Below are 25,692 nucleotides of genomic sequence, written 5' to 3' on the forward strand. Positions count from 1 at the left end.
TAGTTCTGAATGATATGATATGCTATAACACAGAAAACGAATCGAGATACGAGGTAAAGCGTTGAGATGTATAAGATTATATTTGATATTAAATAGTACTTTTCAAGTAAACATGATTAGTATTGTTGTGATCCCATGGTTTTGTCCTTTTCCCCGTTTTGTTGGTGTGTGTTGGGGGTATCCTATTGATCTTTGCGCTCGTATGTCTTCTTGTCAGGTGAGAATACTGAACTTCTTTTACCTAAAATAACTAAAATTAAACTAAGTAATTTAAATGGAATTTAGGTACAAACAATTTTGTTTAAATTACTGTTCTTCCACAATTTTTTATGTAGGTTATAATCACCATCGATGTAGAAGGTCGATGTATCTTAGCATATTAAAGAAGGGAAAATGAATTTGCTTTATATCGATAGAAATAAGCATATGAACGTTAATATATATGATTTTACATTCTTTCGTTTATACGTTTTGATATTAAACAAATACTCTTGGTAATTCGCTATGTTCTATTATTTCCTATTAGGTTGTGATTCAGAAGTATCCGTTTTGTGTCTATCACGCATCACGTCATACCATCAGACTGCACGTCACAAGATATAAAACAAATCTTCCCCTGGAATGTACAAAAATTATTTTTTGCTTTTTAATCTCTATTATTCTTGTGGTAAACTGTGACTGGTGACTCTACGCAAGATAAACGGGTTGTGCAAACATGTTCGAATGCAGAAAAAACGGCTCTATATTAGGTTTTACATAAAACATTAGACCCGCATGGTAAGGGTAGGTCGGTATTCGATTTACAAGTCGTGTAACCACTTATAAATCAGAACTATACATTATGACGAACCAATGGACCCCAAACACTTATATCATAATTAATTTAACTTCTAAAGATGGATCGAAGAAAGGTTAAGCTCTGTATATACAATAGACAAAGGGAAATGATTGGGGTTGGAGATTGATGGCCAGGTTCGTGTTACACTAGCGGGCATTTTATCCTAACATGTATTTGGCTGGTGAAAGAAGTCGAGATTGAATGTAAACACCGTTGGTTACAATCTTATCACTGACGGTCCGTGTACACGGTTTGATAAAGTGAATATATACACGGTAAACTATGTAAAGACAACACAATCACTTGGACGTAAGCCTTTCCATGTGTCACGTCTTATTGTAGAGCTCGGGCCAATCAATTACACATGGACACACGAACACTTCGATTATCCTGACTACGTAATCTAGTCATTAACGCCTCCCTGTTATAGCACTGTTGACATAGCTAAGTTGAATTGTTCCGGTGATAATTAATTAGATTACGTAAACGTGGAAGTAAATATATTCGTGCTAGGGACAGGGCCACACACATGACATAGAACTTGTATGAAATACTTATTGATTTTTAATTAAGTGCTCGGCTTTCGTCACGAAACAGGACATCAGAAGGATCGCTCTTCCATCAGTATTGGCATGTTCTAATAGCATGCTCAATCATGTGGGATATATGATTTCCTTAAAAAAAACATGCATTCTATCACTTTGAAAGTAGATCAAACTAAACAGACATTCTGACGACACTTTGTATTGTATACTAAATAGTAAACAAATAGTTCTTATATTCCTTAAAAGTTGTTTAGAGGATATTGTCAAATCACCCGAATATCTCTTTTTGTCATTGATATAATATGTAAGATATCTAATATAATGTGAAATCTCGTCACTATATAAGATACCTTATATAGGAACGATAGTTTAACAAAAAATTGAACCAAGTCTCCCCAACCGGAATCTCTCGAGGATCTAGTACTAGAAAAGGCAATAGGCTTGCTATCAACGCGTGGCCCTGTCGCCATAATTTCGGAGCCCACCTCAAGGGTGCGTTAAATGGCAACCTCTGGAAGACGTGCTTCGAAAGCTTCTCCGGGGGAAAAATTAGTTCCCCATTTTTAATGCCACGAAATCCCATTCTATATAGATATATCATATAGTAACGAGATTTCAATTATATCAGATTTCTTGTATAGTATTTGAGATATCTTATATAACAGATAAGATATCTTATATAATAGATAAGATATCTTATATACTTAATTAAGATATCTCATTTAATTTCTATATGAGATATCTCATACAGTATAAAAGATATCTTTTATATTGAATAACAGAAAATTAAATGACATATCTTATACACAGAATATGAGATATATTATATAGCATTTCATTTAATTTCTAAATAAAATATCTTATATTGTTTTATGAAATTCGGAATCGACATTGCTCCTTGAATAAATGTTAAGTTGTCATCATTTTGGGATCTATGTACCACTGCCAAAAACTGTAACATACACATTGGAAACTTTTTTTCCTGGCAAGATGATACCTTCGAAAAATCATTTCTGTAAACAAAACAATAATTAAGATTAATTGAAAAAAACATAATCAAAAAGAGTTATACGTGTAAAAACAATTCACAGGGGCTAGACCGGGATTCGAACCCTGGACTTCAAATTGTTATATATTCTCTTCTAGCCGGCTGAGCCACCTAGTCAATAAAAGTTTCCTGGTCCAAACTATGATACAAAATTATATTTAAGACGAAATATAGGGGAGGCTACTGCGTAAACAATTTGGGAAAAAACCCAGTGTAGCGGGAAGAGGAACTTTTAATATCTAAATATAAGCCTCTGGTGTTGTAAGAAATATATATGCTACTTTTCTTCAGCAATCCACGTGGTGTCGCTCTTAGTGTCCGCTTGGGGAATCCCCATCATCACTTGGACTCCAGTCGGAGAGGAGTACTTCCAGTCCCACGAAATAACCACACTCATCTCTACCTTTGGAACATATCAGAATTTCACACGGTCTCTCGCAACGGTCCTGTTACAGCATTCTTGGAAAAATATAGGTAAGAAGGGTAAAAAAGTACAATGTCACGTTTAAAAATTATGTCCTGGTTTTCCGAATATTTTCATTGAGAGAGTACATAGTAAAGCCTATCAATGCGTAATATAGAGCATATTTTATAATGATTTTATATAATATATTTGAATTCTTTATACGATGGTAGAATTCCCTTCTCCCGTATATTTAAATACTGAACGGCTCTTTTCTCCCGCATCTTACTTCATGGAATTTGGTAAAAAAATCAACCTTGACATTGCGAAAGCAACGAGAACTATAGCAGATTTTTCTACATATCGTAAAGTTATCAATAACTTCTTTGAAGAAAACCCCCCAGAAAATTATCTATCCTCACCGCGAGCTCTATTTCTTTCCATGGAGCGATGTCTATTGCTACTGATTAAAAAGACAGTTAAATTGCGTAAGGCAGACGGCAGGAAACTACATATTTTAACTCAAACTATTTTGTATAGTGGGCTAGCGATTTTTTTCATATCCGGTGACGCGAGATAAGATTTAGCCATGTAAGATAACCTTGCTCACGACTGTTATACAAACTGATCACAATGCGTATTAATACAGTTACAAAGTAACTCTAGTGGACTAGTGTAGGGTGAAATACCACATCCATATTCAACTCCGTTATCAACAAAAGCTATTTTACTCTTTCATTCAAATCTCTTTTGAACCCGTTTTGTTTTCTGTATAATGCTTCAGTTTCAATATGAAGTTACGATCTTGGATTGAAATATAGTAGAGATATAGAACATAGCTTCAACACGCAAAGAGATAAGAAAACATATTTTCAATCAGAAACGATAACAATCGGAACTGAAGAGACGCCAAGATGTCCAAAAAGTCCCTTCGCTTCTGACGAAAAAGAAAACAAAACAGATTAAGCAAGTAAAAACAAAAAACAAAACAAAGAAACAAATGAATAACTGAGAAGTAATTCTGAGGTGAAATTCTCCTGGATTTAACGGTCGTTAGGAGCACCACAGTAAGACACCTTCCACTGATCACTCCTCATTCTTATGTCGTATATCAACGATCGTAGGCTTGGTCGACTCTTTCCCATGGGAGACCCCAAAATGCCATGTTATTAAAAATGGATCTCCCCTCCTTTTCACCTTAAAGTCTATCTATTTGGCGTTCTTATAAAAGTTGTGATCTCACCATTCTGAATCAGTCTTATTGATATTTTTTCAGGTGTGATATACTTTGGGAACGAGGTATGTAAGAAAATATCCCATTATATTTCCACTGGATTCCCGGACAGCGACATCCTCATCCATCGGGTGGAGAAGTTAGATAACTTCACCAAACTGGAAATGAATAAGGCTATCAATAACGTCAAGGACCAAGTGGCAAGTAAGTCAATAGTCTCTGTCACGGTGGTATATTGGCATGTGCCGGAAACGATCCCTGGTGAATCGAAAAACTATTTTTTTAATCTAAATTTTGCTTATTAGAATAACATCTTCTAAACTGAAAGTAAAACGACAAGTTATTGTATTGTATATTTTCAAACTGTTGAGAGAACTGTTCGACTAAATATAAACAGATATAACACGACTTCCATATGATAATGACATTAATTGAAAGCTTCACAGTAGTCTCAAAGGGAAAAATTGACGAGTATGAGAAATGGAAAATACAAATTAAAGCCCCCATGAATGTATTTATTATGAAATGAACCTCACAGCGATAAATACATTAAAAAGAGCAAGCATGGATGCTTTTAACAACACGGGAGTGATAGGGTGATAGGTATAAACTATAGGTGGCATGATATGTACATAATGAGATTGGTGAGTTGGGAAAATGAACTACTCAAAGCATTGTTACCATTAATTGAAAGAAGATCAAGTTAAGGTCGGTCATAGCGTTTATATAACAACCTATGTGTGCAGGTAGGCAGACATTCGAAGATTTTACCAAACCCATCAAATTCATCAAATATAGATAAACATAAAAAGCCTAAGATTCTAGACGTAAGTTTTATTAACATGGTTATATATTAGTGATTATCTATTGTCTCTTTATCGTCTACTAATATTTAATTGATCGCTACTGTTTTGATGTCTTACCTCTGGGTTTGACGTCTCCTCCGTTCCTTTCGTGGTTTGTTTTGACATTTAGTTCCATCTTGTCCCTATATGTAGACGCCTTGGTACAATTGACTATGCCTTGATATTGCAGTTATCATCCTTTGTGTACCGAGTGAGTTCCTACTGGACTTCCTACTGGTGTCTCAGGAGAACGGAATGGCCAGTGGTGATTACATGTTTATTTACTGTAAGTTTAACCCACTGATCAATTATCCAGCCATGATTAACGGCACACATAAAGATGAGATAGAAAAGATGATGGAATCAGTTCTCCACTTCGGCCCACAGACTATGATCAAATCGTCATATGTTAACAGGTTCGGAACCACAGCGAATAATACAGTAAGTGTCAAACACTATACACTATTCTTATAACTCGAATCATTTTTCCAATCATATCAGCCTTCATTTTTTCTTACACCATCTCCAATATGAACTGTTTATTCATTCCATATGCATTTCGTTTCACCTTTTATTTATATAAACATATTTTATTGCCCTTTTTTACATAAAAGTGGAATTGGTATGTAAAAAGGCAATACAATTTGTTTCACCTTAGACATCTTATAAACGGGCTATATCTATGTGATGGTTAAACAAACTATTTCATCCACGTGTAGATAACACATTGGGAAGACCTTTACTAGGTCATCTCCAGGTCGTTGCTAAGGTTGACATATTAATGCTTATCCCGCCATAGTGCATATAATAGTGCTGTCGTGGTTGTTTCCCTTGACATTCTTGGGTTAAAAATGGATTCATTGAACGAAAGCTTTTTAAATAGGATACATAGACTAATGATGATTCGTTACCACGTTATACATCTTTTCAATTGTATCGTAACAGTGAAATCGTAAAATAAACGTAAATTGAATAAATTATATATAAATAAAAATTGAACCAATTAGATAAATATGGAAACCATCCATCCAACGCTTGTAGGACAAAGAATGTAATAGTTGTGATATCAGTATGATTTTGTCCCTTGCTGATTGCATCACACTATTATTTTACCACCCTTTTGATATGTATGCACTCCTTTTCAGATTGATGACTTTGTGCTCTATTTGTATGACGCTGTGGTGATGTTTGCTACGTATTACAATACAACGATATCATCAAACCCTAACGCTACAGGCCTTGATATTGTTAATGAAATTAAAAGGATGGGCCAACATTACGTTGGTAAGTACAAAGGAATCTACAGCCTTATAAATATATATATTAAGTGATGACATGACAAAGTAATAAAGCAAAGTGACAAAACAGTCAGAAAACAAGACAAAGTAATAAATTGACAAAGCAAACAGATAAAAAGACAAAATAATTGAGTGACAAAATAATAAATTCAGAAAGACCATGGAATTCAGTGACAAAGCAACAGGTAAATACAACGCTATAATGTTACACGCTTTTTCAGAGAAGCAATCCGATCAAATTGTTAGTCATTCAAATGAATGAAAAATTAAAAAAAATTAAAAAAAAAAATAACATAAACATGATTTTAAATTACAATTATGTCGTGTTCTTTGTTTCTCCAATATATCTTGTTGATATTAAACGTTTATTTTACAGGTAAATCTGGGAATTTCAAAATACAGAAAAAGGGGCAGGCAATGCGTATGTTTGGAATATATCATTACGAAAATAAAAAGTACGAAACTGTGGCAACGATTGAAAATGGTGCATACACTTCGTATAAAACTATAACCTGGCCTGGGGGACATCGACCGACGGATACACTTCCGAATACGTGTTCTTCGGCCTCGGGCTGTGACGATACAGGTAAACTCAGCTCGACTTGTACTGATTTTAAAACAAATGTTTAGCTACATTGAAATTTTAGCTTTCATATAGAATAGAGTGGGGTTTTTTAATATTCGCAAGAACTTCAGTAAAATAAAACATATTTGTATATATACATATCATATAGCATCAACGGACAAGGACAACATTGACGAAAGCGAAAGTCTTTCACGTAACGCATACCGCATCCTTTATCATCTAAAGCAGTGATCACATCATCACAAATTCAACATTGTGGGTGATGTTTAAAATGTTTCAATCGATGTTATGAGTTTACACGATAGAACTAGCAAGGTCCAAATTATAGTCCATGTATTATTGATAGTATTATAGAGTCCATTTATTGATGATATTGTTAGTTTATAATTTTGCATATAAAATAATATAATACTACACTAAATGGTTGTAAATCATATTTTCCATCTCAGTTGTTTTTAGTACTACAACAAAGGTGTTGGATTAAAAATGTGCTGCTTGGTTGTTTCAAACTTAATGTGATTGCAACATGACTGTATAAAAATACGTGTAATAGCAAATAAAACTTTAAATCGTTAATAAAAAGTGGTACATTTATACATCAGAATTAAGTAACGTTCACAAAATGAACGAATAGCATCATCCTCGATATCCAGGGGTTGCGCTCACTTTCGCTCTCTACACCCCTGGAATACGTCAAAGCAAATTGAAGGCTTGGTGTGTGCCACCTTATTGATAAGACAAGAAGACTAGTTCGATCCTTTTATGTACATCAAAAGAATCTCGCGGTCATGTAACGGTAAAAATTGACAGGCTTTGAAGTTGGGCGTCTCTTCTTTGTAATCTTCAAAGGACCGGTATCAGCCTAGTGATTGGTCAGGTTTTTTTTAACTGAGACCAATCAAACAGCTAACTTCGTGCCTGCAATTTTGCCATGACATATTCCAGGAGTGCAGAGAGCGAAAGTGAGCATAACCCCTGGGTATCGAGGATGGAGTAGCATATGCATATCGCATTAGACAAATGAAAAGTTAATATTAATAGTAATTATACAGTAAAACTGGATATATGGATATAGCTTAAACAATACATTTGGTATCCAACGGGTGAGAAATGTCAAATCAGGGTTGTTATCAATCCTGACCTACAGAAGTGTGATGTCATGACGTCAATGGTAACAGTATGGTGCGGCGTCCTATTATTTCTCCTGTAAATGCTCTTATTGACATCTGATAAAAAGTGTCGCGGAAAACAACTTACCTTCTGACTAAAGCAATACCGACTTCCATCCCTGTATAGCTCGATAATAGTTAACGATGTAGATAGTACTACTGTACGGTCTGGGGTCGTCCGTACCGGTAGCAAGCGGTACACGTAGGCCCCATGGAAACGTCATTATAAAATATAGCAGTGTTTCACCTTTCGCATTACTGTCGGTTATGTTCTGCCTGGTATAAATCTAGTCGTTACTTTGTTCATAAAATACAATTTTTAACAGGCTCTGTCCAGATTTAATCAGATTACTAGTGTAGGGTGAAATACCACATCCATATTCAACTCCGTTATCAACAAAAGCTATTTTACTCTTTCATTCAAATCTCTTTTGAACCCGTTTTTTTTCTGTATAATGCTTCAGTTTCAATATGAAGTAATGATCTTGGATTGAAATATAATAGAGATATACACCATAGCTTTAACACGCAAAGAGAAAAGAAAACATATTGTCAATCAGAAACGATAACAATCGGAACTGAAGAGACGCCAAGATGTCCAAAAAATCCCTTCGCTTCTAACGAAAAAGAAAAAGAAAGAAAAAAGCGACACGACAAAATAGAATATTAATAATATATGACAAAGAAACAATTCATTAAACCTTAAACAAAACATAAGCAAGTAAAAATATAAATAACAAAGAAACATATGAATAACTGAGAAATAATTCTGAGGTGAAAATTCTCCTGGAATTAACGGTCGTTAGGAGCACCACAGTTAGACACCTACCATTGATCACTCGTCATACATCTGTCATAACATCCCGTCCTTTCTTATGTCGTATATCAACGATCGTAGGCTTGGTCGACTCTTTCCCATGGGAGACCCCAAAATGCCATGTTATTAATGTTCGGTTTCCCATTTCGATCTGAGTAGTTTTGTTACATTTGAATGCATATCAGAATGTAATATAATATATGTTGATATCATACTGGTATATCCTGTTAATGGTTCTCTCTATAAAGGTTGGCTACTCCACCGGAACAGATGATTAGTCTTTTTAAAACTTATTCAGGAGGGGTCACGATATGTCAAATACGTTTCATTGGTCGATTCATTTGAGTCCAATTTATCATGTTGATGATACCTCTGAGCAGCGTCCGGATGAGATCCTTTTGATCTCCCGCACCATTCCATGTCGAAAGCAAACTTAAATTTAACCTCCAAATGCGGGTCTGTCTGACAACAAACTCGTGTAAATTATACAACAAAAGCAGTTACCAAAGACATGCAAGGTAAGTAAGAGATCAACATCACATGTCAGCTTGGAGACTGCTGTTTGAAATGCCATGTGTGTCCTTCAGAAATTCCTGACCATTTAAAGCTAGCGGAGTAGCCAACCTCTAATAATCATCAACATTGATAATCGACATCGTTTCAAATTTGGTTTGTTTGATTTGTTTGTGCCGTCATTTGGTTTAATGTGATAACATTAGTTTTTTGCTTTTATCTAATATTTGATTTTCATTTTCATGGGCTTTTCAATGACGTAATGGTAAATATTTGTCAAGGTATTACATACATTGTTTCATTTCTTTCATAACAATGGATCTGTTGATGTGCTTGTTTATATTTGCACCCTTTTAGGGTTAATGGCTTTGGGATAACTATCATACTAATACAAATCCCAATATATGATCATTCGTTCTATTATCGATCTGATTGGTTCATTCCTTCATTCTTTCTTTCTCTCATCAATATTTCATTCATTTATCCGTTCTTTCGTTCGTTCGCCCGTTCGTTCATTCATTCTTAAAAAATAAATTTTAGCTAACGAATTAATCAAATTATGTATGAATGAAATCCATGAATCACCGGTTCCTCATGAAAATGTGCATATTAATTGATCATATGTAGCGCTTGAATTCACACATACAAAATTGTGTAAGATTGAAACACAGTGTGATGTTTATATCAAACTCAATATTTTTCAGATAATACGGCCGCTATCGTCGCAGGCGCATGCGTGGGGACGATTCTCATCATTGGAGCAATATTAGTCCTCTTTGTCCTCTATAGGTAAAATATATTTTTAACCGTGTCATTTCTGGATATATCGACAATGTTGTTCGCTGTGTGGAATCAGTCGTATCAGTTCCACAATGAATTGAACATCACTGAAGTCTATCTCGATCTGTCTGGTTCCTAGTCCTATGATTATAAATGATTTTTGTACAGTTCCTAGACTGGAAAATATTGCTGAAGAAGTACATCATGAGCTAGTCAATAGTGTGAAAGTAATACAGGATTCTGAATGTTTATCCATTTACGTCTATAAACATTATCTTGCTTGTAGATTTTTTTTCAGATTTTTTTTTACATCTTACAATAATCGTGGGCCTATTTTGTAAATTTCTTTAATTTTTTACAATTATGAAAATGCCATTTATTCGTAGTATTTATTTATGTTGAAGTCTATTAACATGATCTTGCTTGTAGAGGTTTTTATCACTTTATTTAGATCTTGTAATTAACTTGCAACCTTTTTGAAAAGCCTTTTTAAAGTTTACATCCATGAATATGTCATTTATTCGTAGAGTTTAATAATGTTTAAGTCTATAAACATGCCACTTGTACGTAGAGTAATTAGATGTTTTCACTTATTTCTTATTTACATGCAAATGGCTTGTTGCAACATTGATTGCAAGGAGAGAAATGAGAGTTGACATGCATAGTATTCACAGGATGAACACTTTTGTAATACCGTTATTGTGGCGAAGCTTAGTATTTAGCAGACAACATTTAATGGCTGCCGTCGTCCGTACACCGTTCTCAATGAGAGTTGTAGTGATGACATTTTGATCGTAAAATAGTGTCTGGTTTGTAATTTTATGAGATGGTTTCAATGCTCTCCATTTCCTCTAATGAATTTATACTGTATAGCAATCTGTCATAAGTGTAAACTGTCACACCGCTCACTCCTAATCATTCATGAAATCAACGGAAATCTATTGATTTTTACAATGATCCCACAGACTGTAAAACAACATTACATAACGTACACTATGGATTATGTTTTATTGTAGAAATAATATAGAGTGTATAGAGTATATTAATATAAAGAGTAGGTAGCATAATGGATACAAACAATCTATTTCCATTTTTATGTATGGGATTTTTTTTTTAAGGTTTAATTCTAAATAATAATAATGAATAAGTTTCATGTGTTATAAAAGCACTTATAGTGGAAAGGGACTATTTGTAATATTTTCTCAATGTTAGTCAGTGCAGTTGATTCCATTACCCTTTTAGCTTATTCCATATATGTGAACAGTAGTAGTTCATGTTATGGTAGCAGTGTACAGTAGAAATGGCCCGACTCTGATAAACAAGGCACATGTCGAGGAAATGTTAACACAGCGGATTTACCCTACACAACACATGTCTACATGTACATATATTTGTAAACTGCATTACATTTACAATACATATAAAGTACTGAGAAGTGTATAAACCTCTTTTTTCTATGTATGTCACTTGTGTGAAAACCATGTTTACCACATCAAAAATTACCAAAAAATGCCAAAAATTGCTATTTTTAACCCAATATTTGACCCCCGCAACAAGTAATTTTTTTCCTAAGCTCTGTTTGAAATTAAAGATTACCTACCTGGTTGCAGAATTATCTGGGTCCCAGTAAAGTTGTAAAACTTGATTTTTTGCAATTTTGCATCGTGTGCTGTTGTCAAAATTTTACCTCCTGTAAAGCTAGCTTTTCATGTGTACGCACCCTTTCGTATTATGGCCAAAATTTTATTCTCGAACCAAAGAAATCTTCTTTCTTTTTTACAAATGTGAAGCTCACATAGCCCACTTCATCATGCTTATACAAATTTTAGTACAGTTTTATTTTTATATTTTTTTTACATATCATGATACAGGGGTTAGCCATTTAACAAAAATATCACCCATGGCCAGAACCCTCTACTGTATACTGCTACTGTTATGCATCTGGTGTCTTGGGATGCAAATAAAGCATTACTGTATGTGAAGAAATCAACCTGTAGCATGATTTATTTTGATTGATTCCGCAAGGAGTAGTTTGTAATGAACGGCAAGAGTTATTCTAAACATCGAAAAACAAATCCACGAAGTGCCACTTTTAGAGGCATTTAGTCGACGATATCGGTTTTCGACATTATATAATTAAGTATCAACTTAAGTAAAAGTATAGTAGTACTTCCTTAACTTATTAGCACTCAGTTTATGCTTAGAAATAAAACAATATAACATATTGACAGATCTGAAAGAATAGGTGCAAATGTGTCAATCCCGTAACGCATATTGAAGATGCTTATTATTGTCTTAGCATTCCCTGTTATAGAATATATGAGACGAAGAATCATGCAAACATGTTATTTAAAAAACCAAATCCTATACTACCTCCTATTTGTTCTAGGAAAAAGAAGTTCGAAAAAGAACTGATGGGGATGTTATGGAAGGTGAACGAGAATGAAGTCAAAATGCGTAAGGCCCGACCCGGTAATGGTACCGCTGCTCACTCTAATGGTGAACCAGAGGTCCACCAAAAGAAAAAGCTCGTAAGAATGGTAAGATAAAGCCAATATATCCTACACGATTGATACGCTGTCGACGTTATTGTCATACTAGTTAGACGTTGGCACGATTCTATTTGTTTTTAAAATGCGTTTTAAAAGCGAATCTAATAGACGAAACTTCTAAGATTTCAATTTGATTTGGGAAATCACACAATATATGAGCTTCTAAAACATGTCATGGAATAATGGAATAAAAATTGAGACAGTAAAAAAATGTAAAAAGAACGGGAGTAGTACACGTACTTAGCGTATTTATAGCCCTGTATCACTGTATGTCGTGGGATTACTCCTGCAGGAAACAAGAGGAACCCTGGGCTTCGGATCATCCTGTAGTTTAGACAAGAACCTTCTATACGCGCCAATAGGAAACTATAAAGTAAGTAAATTGAGTTTACATGACAAAAATAAGCTATAAATGTTAATTCATTTAATCAATTTCGTTAATAGGGTTCAGTTATGCATATAATTAATGTGTAAATACAAATCCCCTTTATTGAACGCAGTTTTCAATTCATATGCATATATCCATATATTCCCTTTTATAGGGCTGACTTAGCTATATATGTAATTCATGTGCATATTTATCACCTTAATAGAGCTCAACTTTATGTGCTGTTCAGAAACAAGTGTGTTGCTTCTTTCCTAGGGCTCAGTTGTAGCTGTGAAAAACATACAACGCAGATCTATCAGGTTAACACGAGAGGTATTGCGCGATTTGAAAACGGTAAGTAATCGTAGTTAGGTCGTCCCACCTGATAAACCTGTCAATAATTACCTTCAAAAGAAGAGAACAAAAGAGTCAAAATCCACGAAGACAGGTTGATAAAATATAGAAAATACAGTAAAGGGTGTTCTTAATAACTAGTTGATATACAATTGACCTGACATACAGGTAGAATTTACGGCGGCAGGATCTGCTGTATATAATTCAATATTAAACACTCCATTTATGTTGAATAAGAAATACACGACTAATATTACCTGATTAAGTTATCATTTTAAAAGAAATACACAACGATTTACAAAACATGAATACAGCTTGAATGTATTCTATTGTTGTCCAACAGTTACGGGAGCTACAACACGACAACCTCAATTCCTTTGTTGGTGCTAGTCTGGAGGCACAGAATACCTATATACTGACCCGCTATTGCTCAAAGGGAAGTCTCCAGGTAAGATGTAAGGTCGGGTTCTGTAATATTTATATTTAGCACATCCTGACATAATCACAACCACAATTACGCACAGTAAAAATGGTTTATGAAAATATAATTAATCTGTGAACAAAATCATGAATGGACATTGATATTTCATAAATGCGATTGAAAATACTGTATAAGTATAAATGATAAACCGTACCCATCAATCGCCTACTCCTTTTTTCTTTTGTACATTGACCTTATCTTGTTAAAACGTTATGTTTATGCCCGTGCGTCAATACGACTTATATGTTAGACTTAGCGTTTTGGTTAATTACTCTAACACTGAAAGTCAAACAATTATCTAAACTCATCCGAGGATATATTTTTGGAGCACTACATCACTTTTTTAAAGGTTATTCAATGTTATCTATAAGTCCTGCTTCTGAGTTTAGCTCCTTTTCTTAGGTTAGACTTTGAGTTTAACTCCTTTACTTTAGTTAGCCTTTGATTTTAACTCCTTTTCTTTGGTTAGATTTCACGTTTAGCTCCATTTCTTTTGCTTGACTTTGCGTTATACTACTTTTCTTTGGTTAGCCTTTGAGTCTAACTCCTTTCCTTTGGCTAGCCTTTCAGTTTAACTCCTTTTCTTTAGTTAGCTTTTGAGTTTAAATCCTTTTCTTTGGTTAGACTTCACGTTTAGCTCCATTTCTTTTGCTTGACTTTGAGTTTAGCTAAACTTCTATCAACGCAGGAGCATATGTCTTTTCAAAACATTCTTTTGTTTAACTATGATAAATGATAATGCCATACACTGTTACACGCTGTATGCTATATACTATACAATTATAGAGAAGGCACAAAGGAAAAGGTTATTTTATTGTCCCTGAAAGACAATGTTTTTCCATATCCTAAAGGTAAAATAAAAAGACCATTCCGCGTGTGCCCTATCTTTTATTGTTTTGTTAAACACAAATAAACCGAACCTGTGTACTACTTTCCGTTACATTGATTTCTGTAAACACGTGTCATTCGCCTTGGACAATATTCCTGGTTGAGGGAAGCCAAAACCTTGACAAAATGTGGTTGGTTAGTTATGGCAGGAACATTGCATCTAAAACTTTAGTCAGGTAAATTGAGCTAAAACTGTATGTTGCATCTGTTCCACAAGTTCGGTGTATAGGATGTGTACTCTGTTTAGACTGATTGTTGTTTACACCTTTACATGTTATTTTGTGTATTATCATATGCATGCCGTTTTAGACGGTTTGTTAAATGTATGCAGTTTAATCTGTTTTACTCTGTATCTTATATACACTATAGTTCGCTCCATATTGTGAATTGTATTGTATGGCGTGTATAGTTTGTAGTTTGTACACAGTTTTCATTACTGTTACACTACACTGTTGTATATTCTATACTGTATATATTGTTTTACAATGTATGTTATACACTGTTTTATACTTTATACTGTGTATATTGTCCTACAATGTATGTGTATGTTATACACTGTTTTATATTCTATACTATGTATATTATCTTACAATTTATGTTGTACACTATTTTATATTCTATCCTGTGTATATTATCTTACAATGTATGTTATACACTGTTTTACACTGTTGATTTTCAGGATGTATTGGAAAACGACGATATAAAGGTCGACTGGATGTTTAAAATGTCATTCGTTTTGGATTTAGCAAAAGTAAGCCGACTCCTGTGGTTCTATGTGAGAGTGAACATATATACTCAAGTAACACGGCATACCAACACAGAAAATCCAACATTTTTCCCGTATAAACTTCGTAAAATCAATGACTTCTTGATCTTATTAGTCTTAATAGAATGATCCATACAAAAAGATATATCAAACAACTTCCGAATCTCGACTGATACATACCTATATAGCTTAACACGTGCAGATCATTTATACTATATTAAATAAAATAATAGTTAGAGTAACATGTATCTCATCAATATGTTTTATGATCGTAAGTATATCCTTATGGCTAAAAATTAGTTTATCACTCATTGTTCGTACCCTAAAAGTTTACAATATTTGTATCACTCATTGAAGACATCCATGTGACCAGGAACTGTTTCTATAATAACCCTCAATGTACCCAAGTGTCTCAGTAGTTCTTAATTCTTAATGACCATTTCATAACACATAGACGTGCTTTAATTTTGATTGACGTATCCGGAAGCCCTAGAAGTATTTGTGAATACTTAAGTTGTTCTGCAGTACCACCTTATAATTAGTGTTGCTGGATATTTAGGGTATGGAGTTCCTCCATAAGAGTCCTCTGAGGTCCCACGGCAACCTGAAGTCGACCAACTGTGTGATCGACAGTAGGTGGGTGTTAAAGATCACAGACTACGGCGCCATCACCACTCAGCCTGAAGAACCAGACCAGGAGGAGGGCGAATCCGAGTACTACACCAGTAAGTACCACACTATACAGGTGCTGAACTACGTGTGCTGCTATTCGATTGTTGAATTTCCTTTTGAGCATGTATTCCACGTTAGAGTAACCAAGGAATCAGTTATTCCGTTAACAGGTTTGTGTCTACCTGTGAAACCTACACCAGTATAATACTATAAAGAATGCCTTCCCATTGTATTCTACATTTAAGGTATACAAAATCCCAGGACTATCTATAGAAACATGTGTACTATAAACCACCTATGATGTTACAGAACTGCTGTGGACGGCTCCCGAGTTGTTACGTCTACAGAAGCGGCCATCGAAAGGGTCACAGAAAGGCGACGTGTTCAGTTATGGCATAATACTTCAGGAGGTATTCCTGAGGGTAACCCCGTACTACTTCAACCGTGCCTCTACGTCAAAAGGTAGGATATGCTACGGTGCTTTTGACGACAGCCTCATTTCTATGTGATTGGCTGCGAGATGAGATTTTGTCATTGGATTTGACACTGTAGTAGTATCTGTTTTCCATATTGCTGTATGTATTACCAAATTTTAAAGGTGAAATCGCCTGTGTTTGTGTGTGTGTGTGTGTGTTACGTCCATCTTTCAAGATACAATGTGGTAGACTCTGCTGGTGGATTTCCTAGTTCCCGAGGTTAGCTGTAACCTTGATAACCACAGTTATTTGTTTTGAGTATTGACACGGTTCATAATATTCATGTTCACACTTTATCGATTATTTCATTTGAAATTACCAGTTCTGCTCTAAATATCTAAAGACTTAATTCAGTGGCTCTAAGCACCTGCCCCTTGTCTCAACACTAGCTTAAACATTTTAGATCTCTTTGGCTCTAGCAACAGCTGTATGATGCAGTGTAATTCACTTTTGGCATTCTGTATCTATTACCAAATTTTCAAGGTCAATTAGATGTGTGTGGATCATCTCTAATTTACTTATTCAACTCTGCGTCCAAGACATCGGGTATAAGCATTACTTAGACGTGCAAATAAAATTGCAGAGATGGGTCGAGGGCATTGTAAAACAAGTAATTAGTCAAACTTCGATACCAAACAAACAATGGTAAATAAAAGCTTCAGTCGAGACGGTAATTTGGAAATTTTTAAAACAATATTTTCAATTTTAAAACAATGCGGCTGTATATATTAAAAAAAATCGATGATTCAATTTGTACATTGAAAGATGAAAATGACACATCAAACAAATCAGGAAATGAAAATGGTTTGAATATGCGTTGTCTTTTGTTAATATTTAAAAACAAATGATTGGAACAATTTTCTTATTTCAGAGATTGTAAACAGAGTTCGTTATAACGAGACACCCCCGTACCGACCTAATATCCCCGACGACAGCGATCTACCGGACAAAGCCATGAGTCTGATGACGTTTTGTTGGCATGAACATCCGGAAAGCAGGCCCGATTTCCAACACGTCAGAAAGAGGCTCATCGATTTAAATGGGGGAAAGTATGTAATATTCTTCATCATTTTACTCCACTCTTAACCTAGTTATAATGCATCGATCATCACAGCTGTTGAATAGAAGGCTTGATAGAGCATGTACAATTACCAGGAGCATTTACCCCGGTGAATTCTTGACAGATATGTCAATCGTAAACGCAGTCAAACTTTGACTTTTGTCTTTGCGCTGAACACCCACTGTCATTAATGTACAATAACATTGAGTGCAGGAATGCTTTTAAAATCTTCCGCATCGCCTGATTTCCTCTTCGTTTATTTTCAAATGGGGATTAATGATGTTTTTCTTTTGTTTAAAAATAAGTCATCTTTTGCAATTAATTGTTTTTTTTTAAATTTTTGACGTAGTACAGGGTTTTATAGGCAAAATTTCCCTTTAGCTGTATTTCTACATATGTGTCAGAACAATTTACATTTGTATTTTCATATTTGACCTCTAGTAGCATTCATGACTCCCTAATAGACGACACGGTGCAAGAAAGATCTACTATTAAGTATTTCGAATACTTACATGTCTTAATGTCGTCTTTTCGTGTATAATTTGTTCTCCGATATTGTTATTGTGTGTTGAGGTTGTGGATGTTTCCATCACAGGAAGATGAACATCATGGATAACATGATTCACCTGTTGGAGGCGTACAGCAATAACCTGGAGGAGTTGGTCGCAAGCCGGACTGAGGAACTGGCTCAGGAGAAACAGAAGACCGACAAGCTTCTTTACAACATGCTACCACCGTATGTGTTTTCGTACATAGGAATAATTTCATTTCGGCTAAAATGCAAGGATAGTTTATCAACTAATCAAATCGACTTATTGAAACAAGGAAAAGAGTTCCAAATACATAACGTCATAGCATTAACACGGCATCATTACTCCGCACTCGATTTTTCCTATGTTGTTGTTGGGTTCCTGTTTTCAATAAATGAACCTTAGAACACACCCCTTTACGCTGTAATTTTAAAGTCAAAATTCAAAAACAATAGAATCTTAACAAGGAAAGTAAATTGAATGTGTGATATAAATGTGTGCAAGCATTAACTACAACAGAGCCTGTATGACTGTAGTGCTTACGTAAGCCTAATTATCCTGTTTCAGAATGGTGGCCGAGCAATTAAAGAGAGGGGAGTCCGTCCGTCCGGAGACGTTTGATGACGTATCCATCTTCTTCTCCGACATCGTCGGCTTCACCACCATAGCAAGCTCCAGTGAACCACTAGAGGTAGTACATCTTATTATCAAATCGTATTCCCGTTGTCAGTATAATGTGACCGGGTGGAGTGCTATGCTGGGTGCCTTCTCAGACATTGTCGGCTTCACCCCCATAGCAAGCTCCAGTGAACCACTAGAGGTAGTACATCTTATCATCAAATCGTATCCTGTTGACAGTATAATGTGACCGGGTGGAATGCTATGCTGGGTGCCTTCGGCGTGGTATTTCAGTTAGATAGCACTATAAAGTCGGCATCAGATTCTCACTATTACAAGGAGGCAAGCACTCCAACATTCCCCGTCTCCAGCTCACATAAACACATGCAGGCATACACAACACTTTGAGGCACGTCCTTAAATGGCCGTGGATGTTGATAGGTCGTTAAACAAACTAAACCAAAGCCAAACCATATATCACAGTGATGATATGTTTCATTATCGCCTTAATATACTTTATGATATGAGGTTTTCTTTTTTCCATCTAGATGAGGAACATTTAATTCTTGTTGTTTGTTTTTCTAGGTTGTCGATTTGCTCAATGATCTGTATACTACATTTGATGGAATCATAGCCAAGCACGATGTATATAAGGTATGTCACATAGAATAAGTTTATTATGCAAAGATATTTAAATGTAACTCAAATGGTTAAAATGGATAACACTTGGAAATATATAACAAATAATCCTTCGATTATTCTAGAAATTAATCAACTTTCAAACATGTCATTTGTTTGAAAACAAGAAGCTGTTTCACTTGATATATTGCAGGTGGAAACAATTGGAGACGCATATATGTGCGTCAGCGGCCTTCCTAGGAAAAATGGTAAACGGCATGCAGGAGAGATCGCCAACATGGCGCTCGACCTACTGAGCGCCGTGACTAACTTTCAGATCCGGCACTATCCTGAACGGAAGCTGCAGCTACGGATAGGTATGCACACAGGAGGATGTGCGGCGGGTGTTGTGGGTTCCACTATGCCCAGGTACTGTCTCTTCGGAGATACTGTCAACATGGCGTCTAGAATGGAGTCAAATGGCAAAGGTAGGACGCTAGGTTTGTTACTTACATTTGTTTTTTAAAGCCAACATCTGTCATACCACGAAAACCATTTAATATCAACAGCGGCTTGAATCGGTTCGTTCCTCCTCCTCCTAGAATTTCTTTGCGTTTGGCTACATTCCAAAAAAGTGGAAAATAAAATATCTGTATATGTTGCTTCAGTTATCTGTATTGACTCGGTTAAATAGACGCAAAAATGTCCATAGTTTTACAATATATATCTATACTTTAAATTTGGTAAATCAATGTCTTGCCTAGGATCCAGAATTTTAAGTCATCTGAAACAAAGTCTCAAGTGATCTATTGCGATCGCCTTTTGTCCGGCGTCGTGCGTCGTGCGTCCGTAAACAATTTTTATTTTCGACTTCTCCTCCAAAACCCCTGAACCAATTTCAATGAAATTTTGAGAAACCTTCCATGGCCAAAGGTCAACAAAAGGAGTGGCTGATTTGGTCCCCAGCCCCCAGGGGCCTGGGGGGGGCGGGGCCAAAAATGGTCAAATTGTCTAAAATTTCTTTTTCTCAAAACCCAGATATGGTGGATCAAATACTCTTCATAGATGGAAGGGTCTTAAGGTGCTTTACCAAAATTGTGAATTTCTTGACCCTGGGGTCTCACGTTTCCCCTGAGGAGGGGGTAAACTTTACTATAGTTTATATTGGGAAATCACATTTTGGACTAACATTTGTTTAATTGCAATTGGAAGTAATTCAATTTGGGTTAGCATTATCAGTACTGGATAGCAGTTTGATGGTATGCACATATCAGCCCTGATTGACCCCCAGAGGCTGATGGGTTGGCCAAAAAGGGTCGAATTGACTGAAATTTCAAAAATCTTCTTCTCAAGACCCAGATATGGTAGAATCAAATCCCCTTCATAGATGGAAGGGTTTAAGGTGCTCTACCGAAATTGTGACTTTTATTACCCTAAGTTCTCACGTTTACCCCTGGGGAGGGGGTAAACTTTACTATAGTTTATATAGGGAAATCACATTTTGGACCAACATTTGTTTAAGTTCCATTGGAATTAATTCAAACTTGGTTAGCATTATCAGTACTGGATAGCAGTTTGATGGTATGCACATATCAGCCGTGATTGACCCCCAGAGGCTGATGGGTTGGCCAAAAAGGGGCGAATTGACTGAAATTTCAAAAATCTTCTTCTCAAGACCCAGATATGGTAGAATCAAATACCCTTCATAGATGGAAGGGTTTAAGGTGCTCTACCGAAATTGTGAATTTTATTACCCTTAGTTCTCACGTTTACCCATGGGGAGGGGGTAAACTTTACTATAGTTTATATAGGGAAATCACATTTTGGACCAACATTTGTTTAAGTTCCATTGGAATTAATTCAAACTTGGTTAGCATTATCAGTACTGGATAGCAGTTTGATGGTATGCACATATCAGTCCTGATTGACCCCCAGCGGCTGATGGGTTGGCCAAAAAGGGTCGAATTGACTATCGTTTAATTGTGAATTATATAGTCCCCAGCACCAAGGGACCTGAGGGGCAGGGCCAAAAAGGGTCAAATTGACTAAAATTTGAAAATTCTTCTTCTCAAGATCCAGATATGGTAGAATCAAATACTCTTCATAAATGGAAGGGGTCTTAAGGTGCTTTACCAAAATTGGGAATTTTATGACCGTAGGTCTCACGTTTACCCCTGGGGAGGGGGTAAAATTTACTATAGTTTATATAGGGAATCAGTCAGTATTAGTGTAATAGGAAAAACTCTGCCCCATTCTCTACTCTATTGCTGCCCACTATCAAACATCTAATGTCCTCTTGCAGCCCTGCACATCCACGTCAGCTCAGCCATGAACTCTGTTTTGGAAGACCTAAAGTGGGGCTTTATTACCATAGAAAGGGGAATCATCGAGGTAAAGGTAAGCGTTTACGTAAAGGATGACACCAGTTCATTAACTACTGACATCAAATGAATTCAACAAACGGAAAGTATGTACTGCATAGTAATGGGTACTGTCGAAGTAATGTCAATTATACAAAAGTGAAAAAAGAGTACAATTTTAGGAAATTAATAATTATTTGTACACCAAAACATCAGCGTTAACATAAGAAAAGAAAAAAATGGTCATTTATCAAAACCCAAGAAACAACATTATAAATATAAAATAATATTAAATAGACTTGACTGGTGATGCGACTGTCGTTATTGTTCTTTCAGGGTAAAGGCCTACAAAAAACGTACTGGTTGATTGGGAAAAGGCGGTACAACAAGCCCCTACCCCAAGCCATCCTAGAGTGAGTACACCAACTAGGATAGGGTTTTACTTAACAGCAAGTCGTTGTCAGTTTACCAGATCATTTATAGATATTTCTTTATAAGAACATGAACATATACTTTTTCGTTAAAACTTCTTGTTGTCTCTCAAAGATTTCACCTATTTCCTTCTAATTTGTTTTGTAATATATTGTTAAGAGGAAAGTGCTTGGAAATACGTAATTCAAATTTTAAAAGAACACTTATTATTAAATATATAATTTGTTATACAGTCTACAGGCTAAATATCAGGATGCCATGGCGACCGGTCGAGCAGTGTCACCAACGGAATCCCATATATCGGCGGGAGAACACAGCGATAGCATGTACGGAAGAGCCTTCAGAAAGACGTCCATTGCCATCAGCTTCCTGTCCTCGCTCAGCCACGACGTAATGTCTCACAGGTCGCCATCGGAAGTGACTGTTCGGGACCTCGCGTTATCATGCGATAGTTTACGAGAACGCCGTCCAAGCAATGACACAATACTTTCAACAGATTCTACACTGCCGGCATCCTCACCGGAAATGACGTTAAAAAGAGACGTCGTGTCTCCGAAAACCCCTGACACATTATTTCCCGACTGTGCAAAACCCGAAAGGACGAGAAAAATGGCGTTTGATATACCAAAGATAGAAATATCTTAAGAAAGCGGGAAATTTTAATCTTTTATGCAAAACAATTTGTGGCAATTGCAGTGATTGTAATAGTGTTAGTATATACTTTATACAACGACCCTTGTCTTCCTGTGTACATATCACATGACCAATAGACTCCGCGAAGTGTAGACCAAGGTAATTGCCATGGTAACACTTTGTGTTATGTCTTTATACCAAAGCTTTGTGCTTAATATCTTATTTTAAATGTTTCAGTTGATATGCAATTTAGGTGGAGAAATAATTAACACATGGGATGTAACCGCCTGCGAGTTGTATACTTTATATATAATTTACTTTGACACTTTTTTAATCTTATCATATCCGTGACTTATTTCGTGTTTAGAAATATCGTTTCTGTGGTGAATTAATCAACAGCAATGTGTGAATGATCATACTTGCTTGAATCGTGATTATTTTGCATGTATGACCTTCTTCATTTGAGAGTAAAGTGTCATTCGTAAGATATTTAAGATATTACAGGATCTGTGCCGTTTATTGCTGCTTCCACAATTTCATTTTCCTGTGCAAGTTTTGGAGGAGCTTCAGCTGGTAATACAGACTGGTGCAGTGAAGGATACATGGTTTTGCAATTATTTTTGAACACAAGTCTTTCATTTGTATCAAATAGAAATTATTGCATTTATATCAAATGTTGCATTATTGAATGACAAACGCATTTCGATAAAACTAGTATGTATCCATTGTGTCGGTATTATTATAATATAGTAATGATTAGTTGATGTTGATTCCAAAGCAAAGTAACCTATAGGAAAATTGCAGTAAATTTGTGTATGCCAGTACAACAGAAATTACCTATTACCTCCCTTTTAGTATATTATGCCCAAACCAAACTTCTCTACGTTGCATGCACTTGGTTAAAAAAGAATTCAAAATGTTTGATATATCTAAAAGGAAACAATCCTTACATAGATTGGGTATTTTGGATACATTTTGAAAAAACGTTTAAAATAATATTAATCAATATTTTTATTATAAACCATAAAGTCTAACAATGAACTAGCAAGTGTTTGGTTGCGTTTCGATCACAATAGAAATTCGGTTGTATCTTGTTATAATTGTAAGGTTGTAATTTTTCCACGACTTTGGAAATGTCACAGGTTTCTTAGGTTCGTGACACTGACGATTCGGATAATCCTTAAAAAGCAAATAGAATTTCCATATACGTTATTTACAATAAATACCAGTAAAACACATGAACAAATTTGAAGTTGAATCGTTGTAAAAGAATGGAAATTGGTCACTATAACTCAGATTGATATATCTACCAACAAGTATATTATGCAACTTAGATTAATTAATTATGACATTTTTACATTGATGTACCCTTGGTAAAGATAAAGGGATTGTTATGCTCGTATTGTGTTGTGTGTGTATGTGTAAGGGAGTAAGACGCAGAATGTCCTGAAGACAGGCTTTATGCTAGATTCCTCACATATACTGCTAAGCATTAACAATACAATATAATACAGATACTGTATTTAGATATAGTATATACTTCCGGTTCATTATATCTTATTGAACAGAGCTTGAGTACAAAAGGAATTTGTCACGTACATACACATCATAGCTATATAGTACTTATATTTAAGTATTAAATTAAACATTATTTATGTTGATTTTTGGGCAATACGTCTACCAATCAGCTGAAACATTTATTCGGAGGTAGTCACAAACAGCATTCAGCTTGTCATAGTAACTGGTAGCGCAGAACAATCGTCATACACTCACACAGTCTGTGCTGGAACTAGTCGAGACATATGACAAACTAACCAAGAGTTGCGACAGCATTTGTTGGAAATCAGTTATGGTCAGATAAAAACGCCCAGTATCTCTACTATCAAACAGAGAACAAAAGAATTAAAGTAAACACTCTTCAACAAGAGCACCACATACAACTGTAGGGCTAGCACTTTGGTGGAAATCGAACAGATCTCAATTTAAATTTCTGGCAGAATGAATTTCTAAACTGATATTAAGGGTTTTTTGTTTCCTGTTTGTATGTTATTTTTTCTATGACGCAGATATTGTTACTGGAATGTTGTTATATCTAATGCCAAACGATCGACATGGAGGCACGGTAGTTCAGTGGTAGGACGCCGGGGTCGTGACCGATGGTTGCGGGTTCGAGTCACGGCACGGCACTGTGTTGTATCTTTGAGAAAGATACTTTACTCCGCTTGTTCCAGTCTACTCGGCTGTAAATGAGTACGTGGTTTGGCAGTTCTAGAATTGTAGAATGCTAGCTTTGAGCGCCGAAATGGCAGCACCGGCTGTATGCTCTCCAGTGAGTTGAGAATATTATTGTCTGGCTGCAAAGGCCTTATAACCACGGATAATAATTTGTGAACCGCTTTGAGACGACCTACGGACTAGGTTGTGATAAAGCGGTATATAAGAACCTCGAATTATTATTATTTTATTATTATGGTATTTCAGAAGCATTGCTTTATTTGATATTGCATAACAGAAAACTTCAATAATAAAGGCTAAGTTTGTTTTGAACACAAACAGGAGTTGAAAACTTATTTTACAAGCTTTCGAAAACATATGTTTCCTTTGTCAGGCAAAGAGTGGAAAAGACCGGATTTTCGACTTTAAACTTCTGAAAACAACCCACAAAAACGCAGTGTGTTGAATCAGTAAAGTCAGCTGTCAGAAAATATCGAGACATTTCGCCAAATAATATTCCAGTGAGTAGTGAGGGGGACGGGTAACATGTGCGGGCCCCGCCCCTAAGTGGGTCATAAAGATGACTCAGCTGTTG

At 35.7% G+C, this 25,692-nt stretch overlaps 1 protein-coding gene across 2 annotated transcripts in view; it reads left to right on the plus strand.

The window, feature by feature from the left end:
• The window catches only part of LOC110458596 (atrial natriuretic peptide receptor 2-like), a 43,520-nt gene extending 18,452 nt beyond the window's left edge, over nucleotides 1-25,068 (plus strand). For both annotated transcript variants that reach the window (XM_021510367.1, XM_021510368.1), the window contains exons 3-23: nucleotides 2,723-2,905; nucleotides 4,111-4,272; nucleotides 5,104-5,354; nucleotides 6,059-6,197; nucleotides 6,588-6,797; nucleotides 10,001-10,085; nucleotides 12,466-12,616; nucleotides 12,921-13,001; nucleotides 13,272-13,349; nucleotides 13,693-13,797; nucleotides 15,398-15,469; nucleotides 16,044-16,209; nucleotides 16,466-16,618; nucleotides 17,504-17,681; nucleotides 18,288-18,428; nucleotides 18,790-18,913; nucleotides 19,426-19,494; nucleotides 19,673-19,946; nucleotides 21,761-21,855; nucleotides 22,155-22,231; nucleotides 22,484-25,068. In XM_021510367.1, the coding sequence (XP_021366042.1) occupies nucleotides 2,723-2,905; nucleotides 4,111-4,272; nucleotides 5,104-5,354; nucleotides 6,059-6,197; nucleotides 6,588-6,797; nucleotides 10,001-10,085; nucleotides 12,466-12,616; nucleotides 12,921-13,001; nucleotides 13,272-13,349; nucleotides 13,693-13,797; nucleotides 15,398-15,469; nucleotides 16,044-16,209; nucleotides 16,466-16,618; nucleotides 17,504-17,681; nucleotides 18,288-18,428; nucleotides 18,790-18,913; nucleotides 19,426-19,494; nucleotides 19,673-19,946; nucleotides 21,761-21,855; nucleotides 22,155-22,231; nucleotides 22,484-22,895 (3,206 nt within the window). In that variant the 3' untranslated portion in view covers nucleotides 22,896-25,068. The remainder of the gene's footprint in view (nucleotides 1-2,722; nucleotides 2,906-4,110; nucleotides 4,273-5,103; nucleotides 5,355-6,058; nucleotides 6,198-6,587; nucleotides 6,798-10,000; nucleotides 10,086-12,465; nucleotides 12,617-12,920; nucleotides 13,002-13,271; nucleotides 13,350-13,692; nucleotides 13,798-15,397; nucleotides 15,470-16,043; nucleotides 16,210-16,465; nucleotides 16,619-17,503; nucleotides 17,682-18,287; nucleotides 18,429-18,789; nucleotides 18,914-19,425; nucleotides 19,495-19,672; nucleotides 19,947-21,760; nucleotides 21,856-22,154; nucleotides 22,232-22,483) is intronic.
• The last annotated feature ends 624 nt before the right edge of the window (nucleotides 25,069-25,692 follow it).

Source organism: Mizuhopecten yessoensis, unplaced genomic scaffold, assembly GCF_002113885.1.
Source record: "Mizuhopecten yessoensis strain PY_sf001 unplaced genomic scaffold, ASM211388v2 scaffold9651, whole genome shotgun sequence".
NCBI classification, from domain to species: Eukaryota; Metazoa; Mollusca; class Bivalvia; order Pectinida; family Pectinidae; genus Mizuhopecten; species Mizuhopecten yessoensis.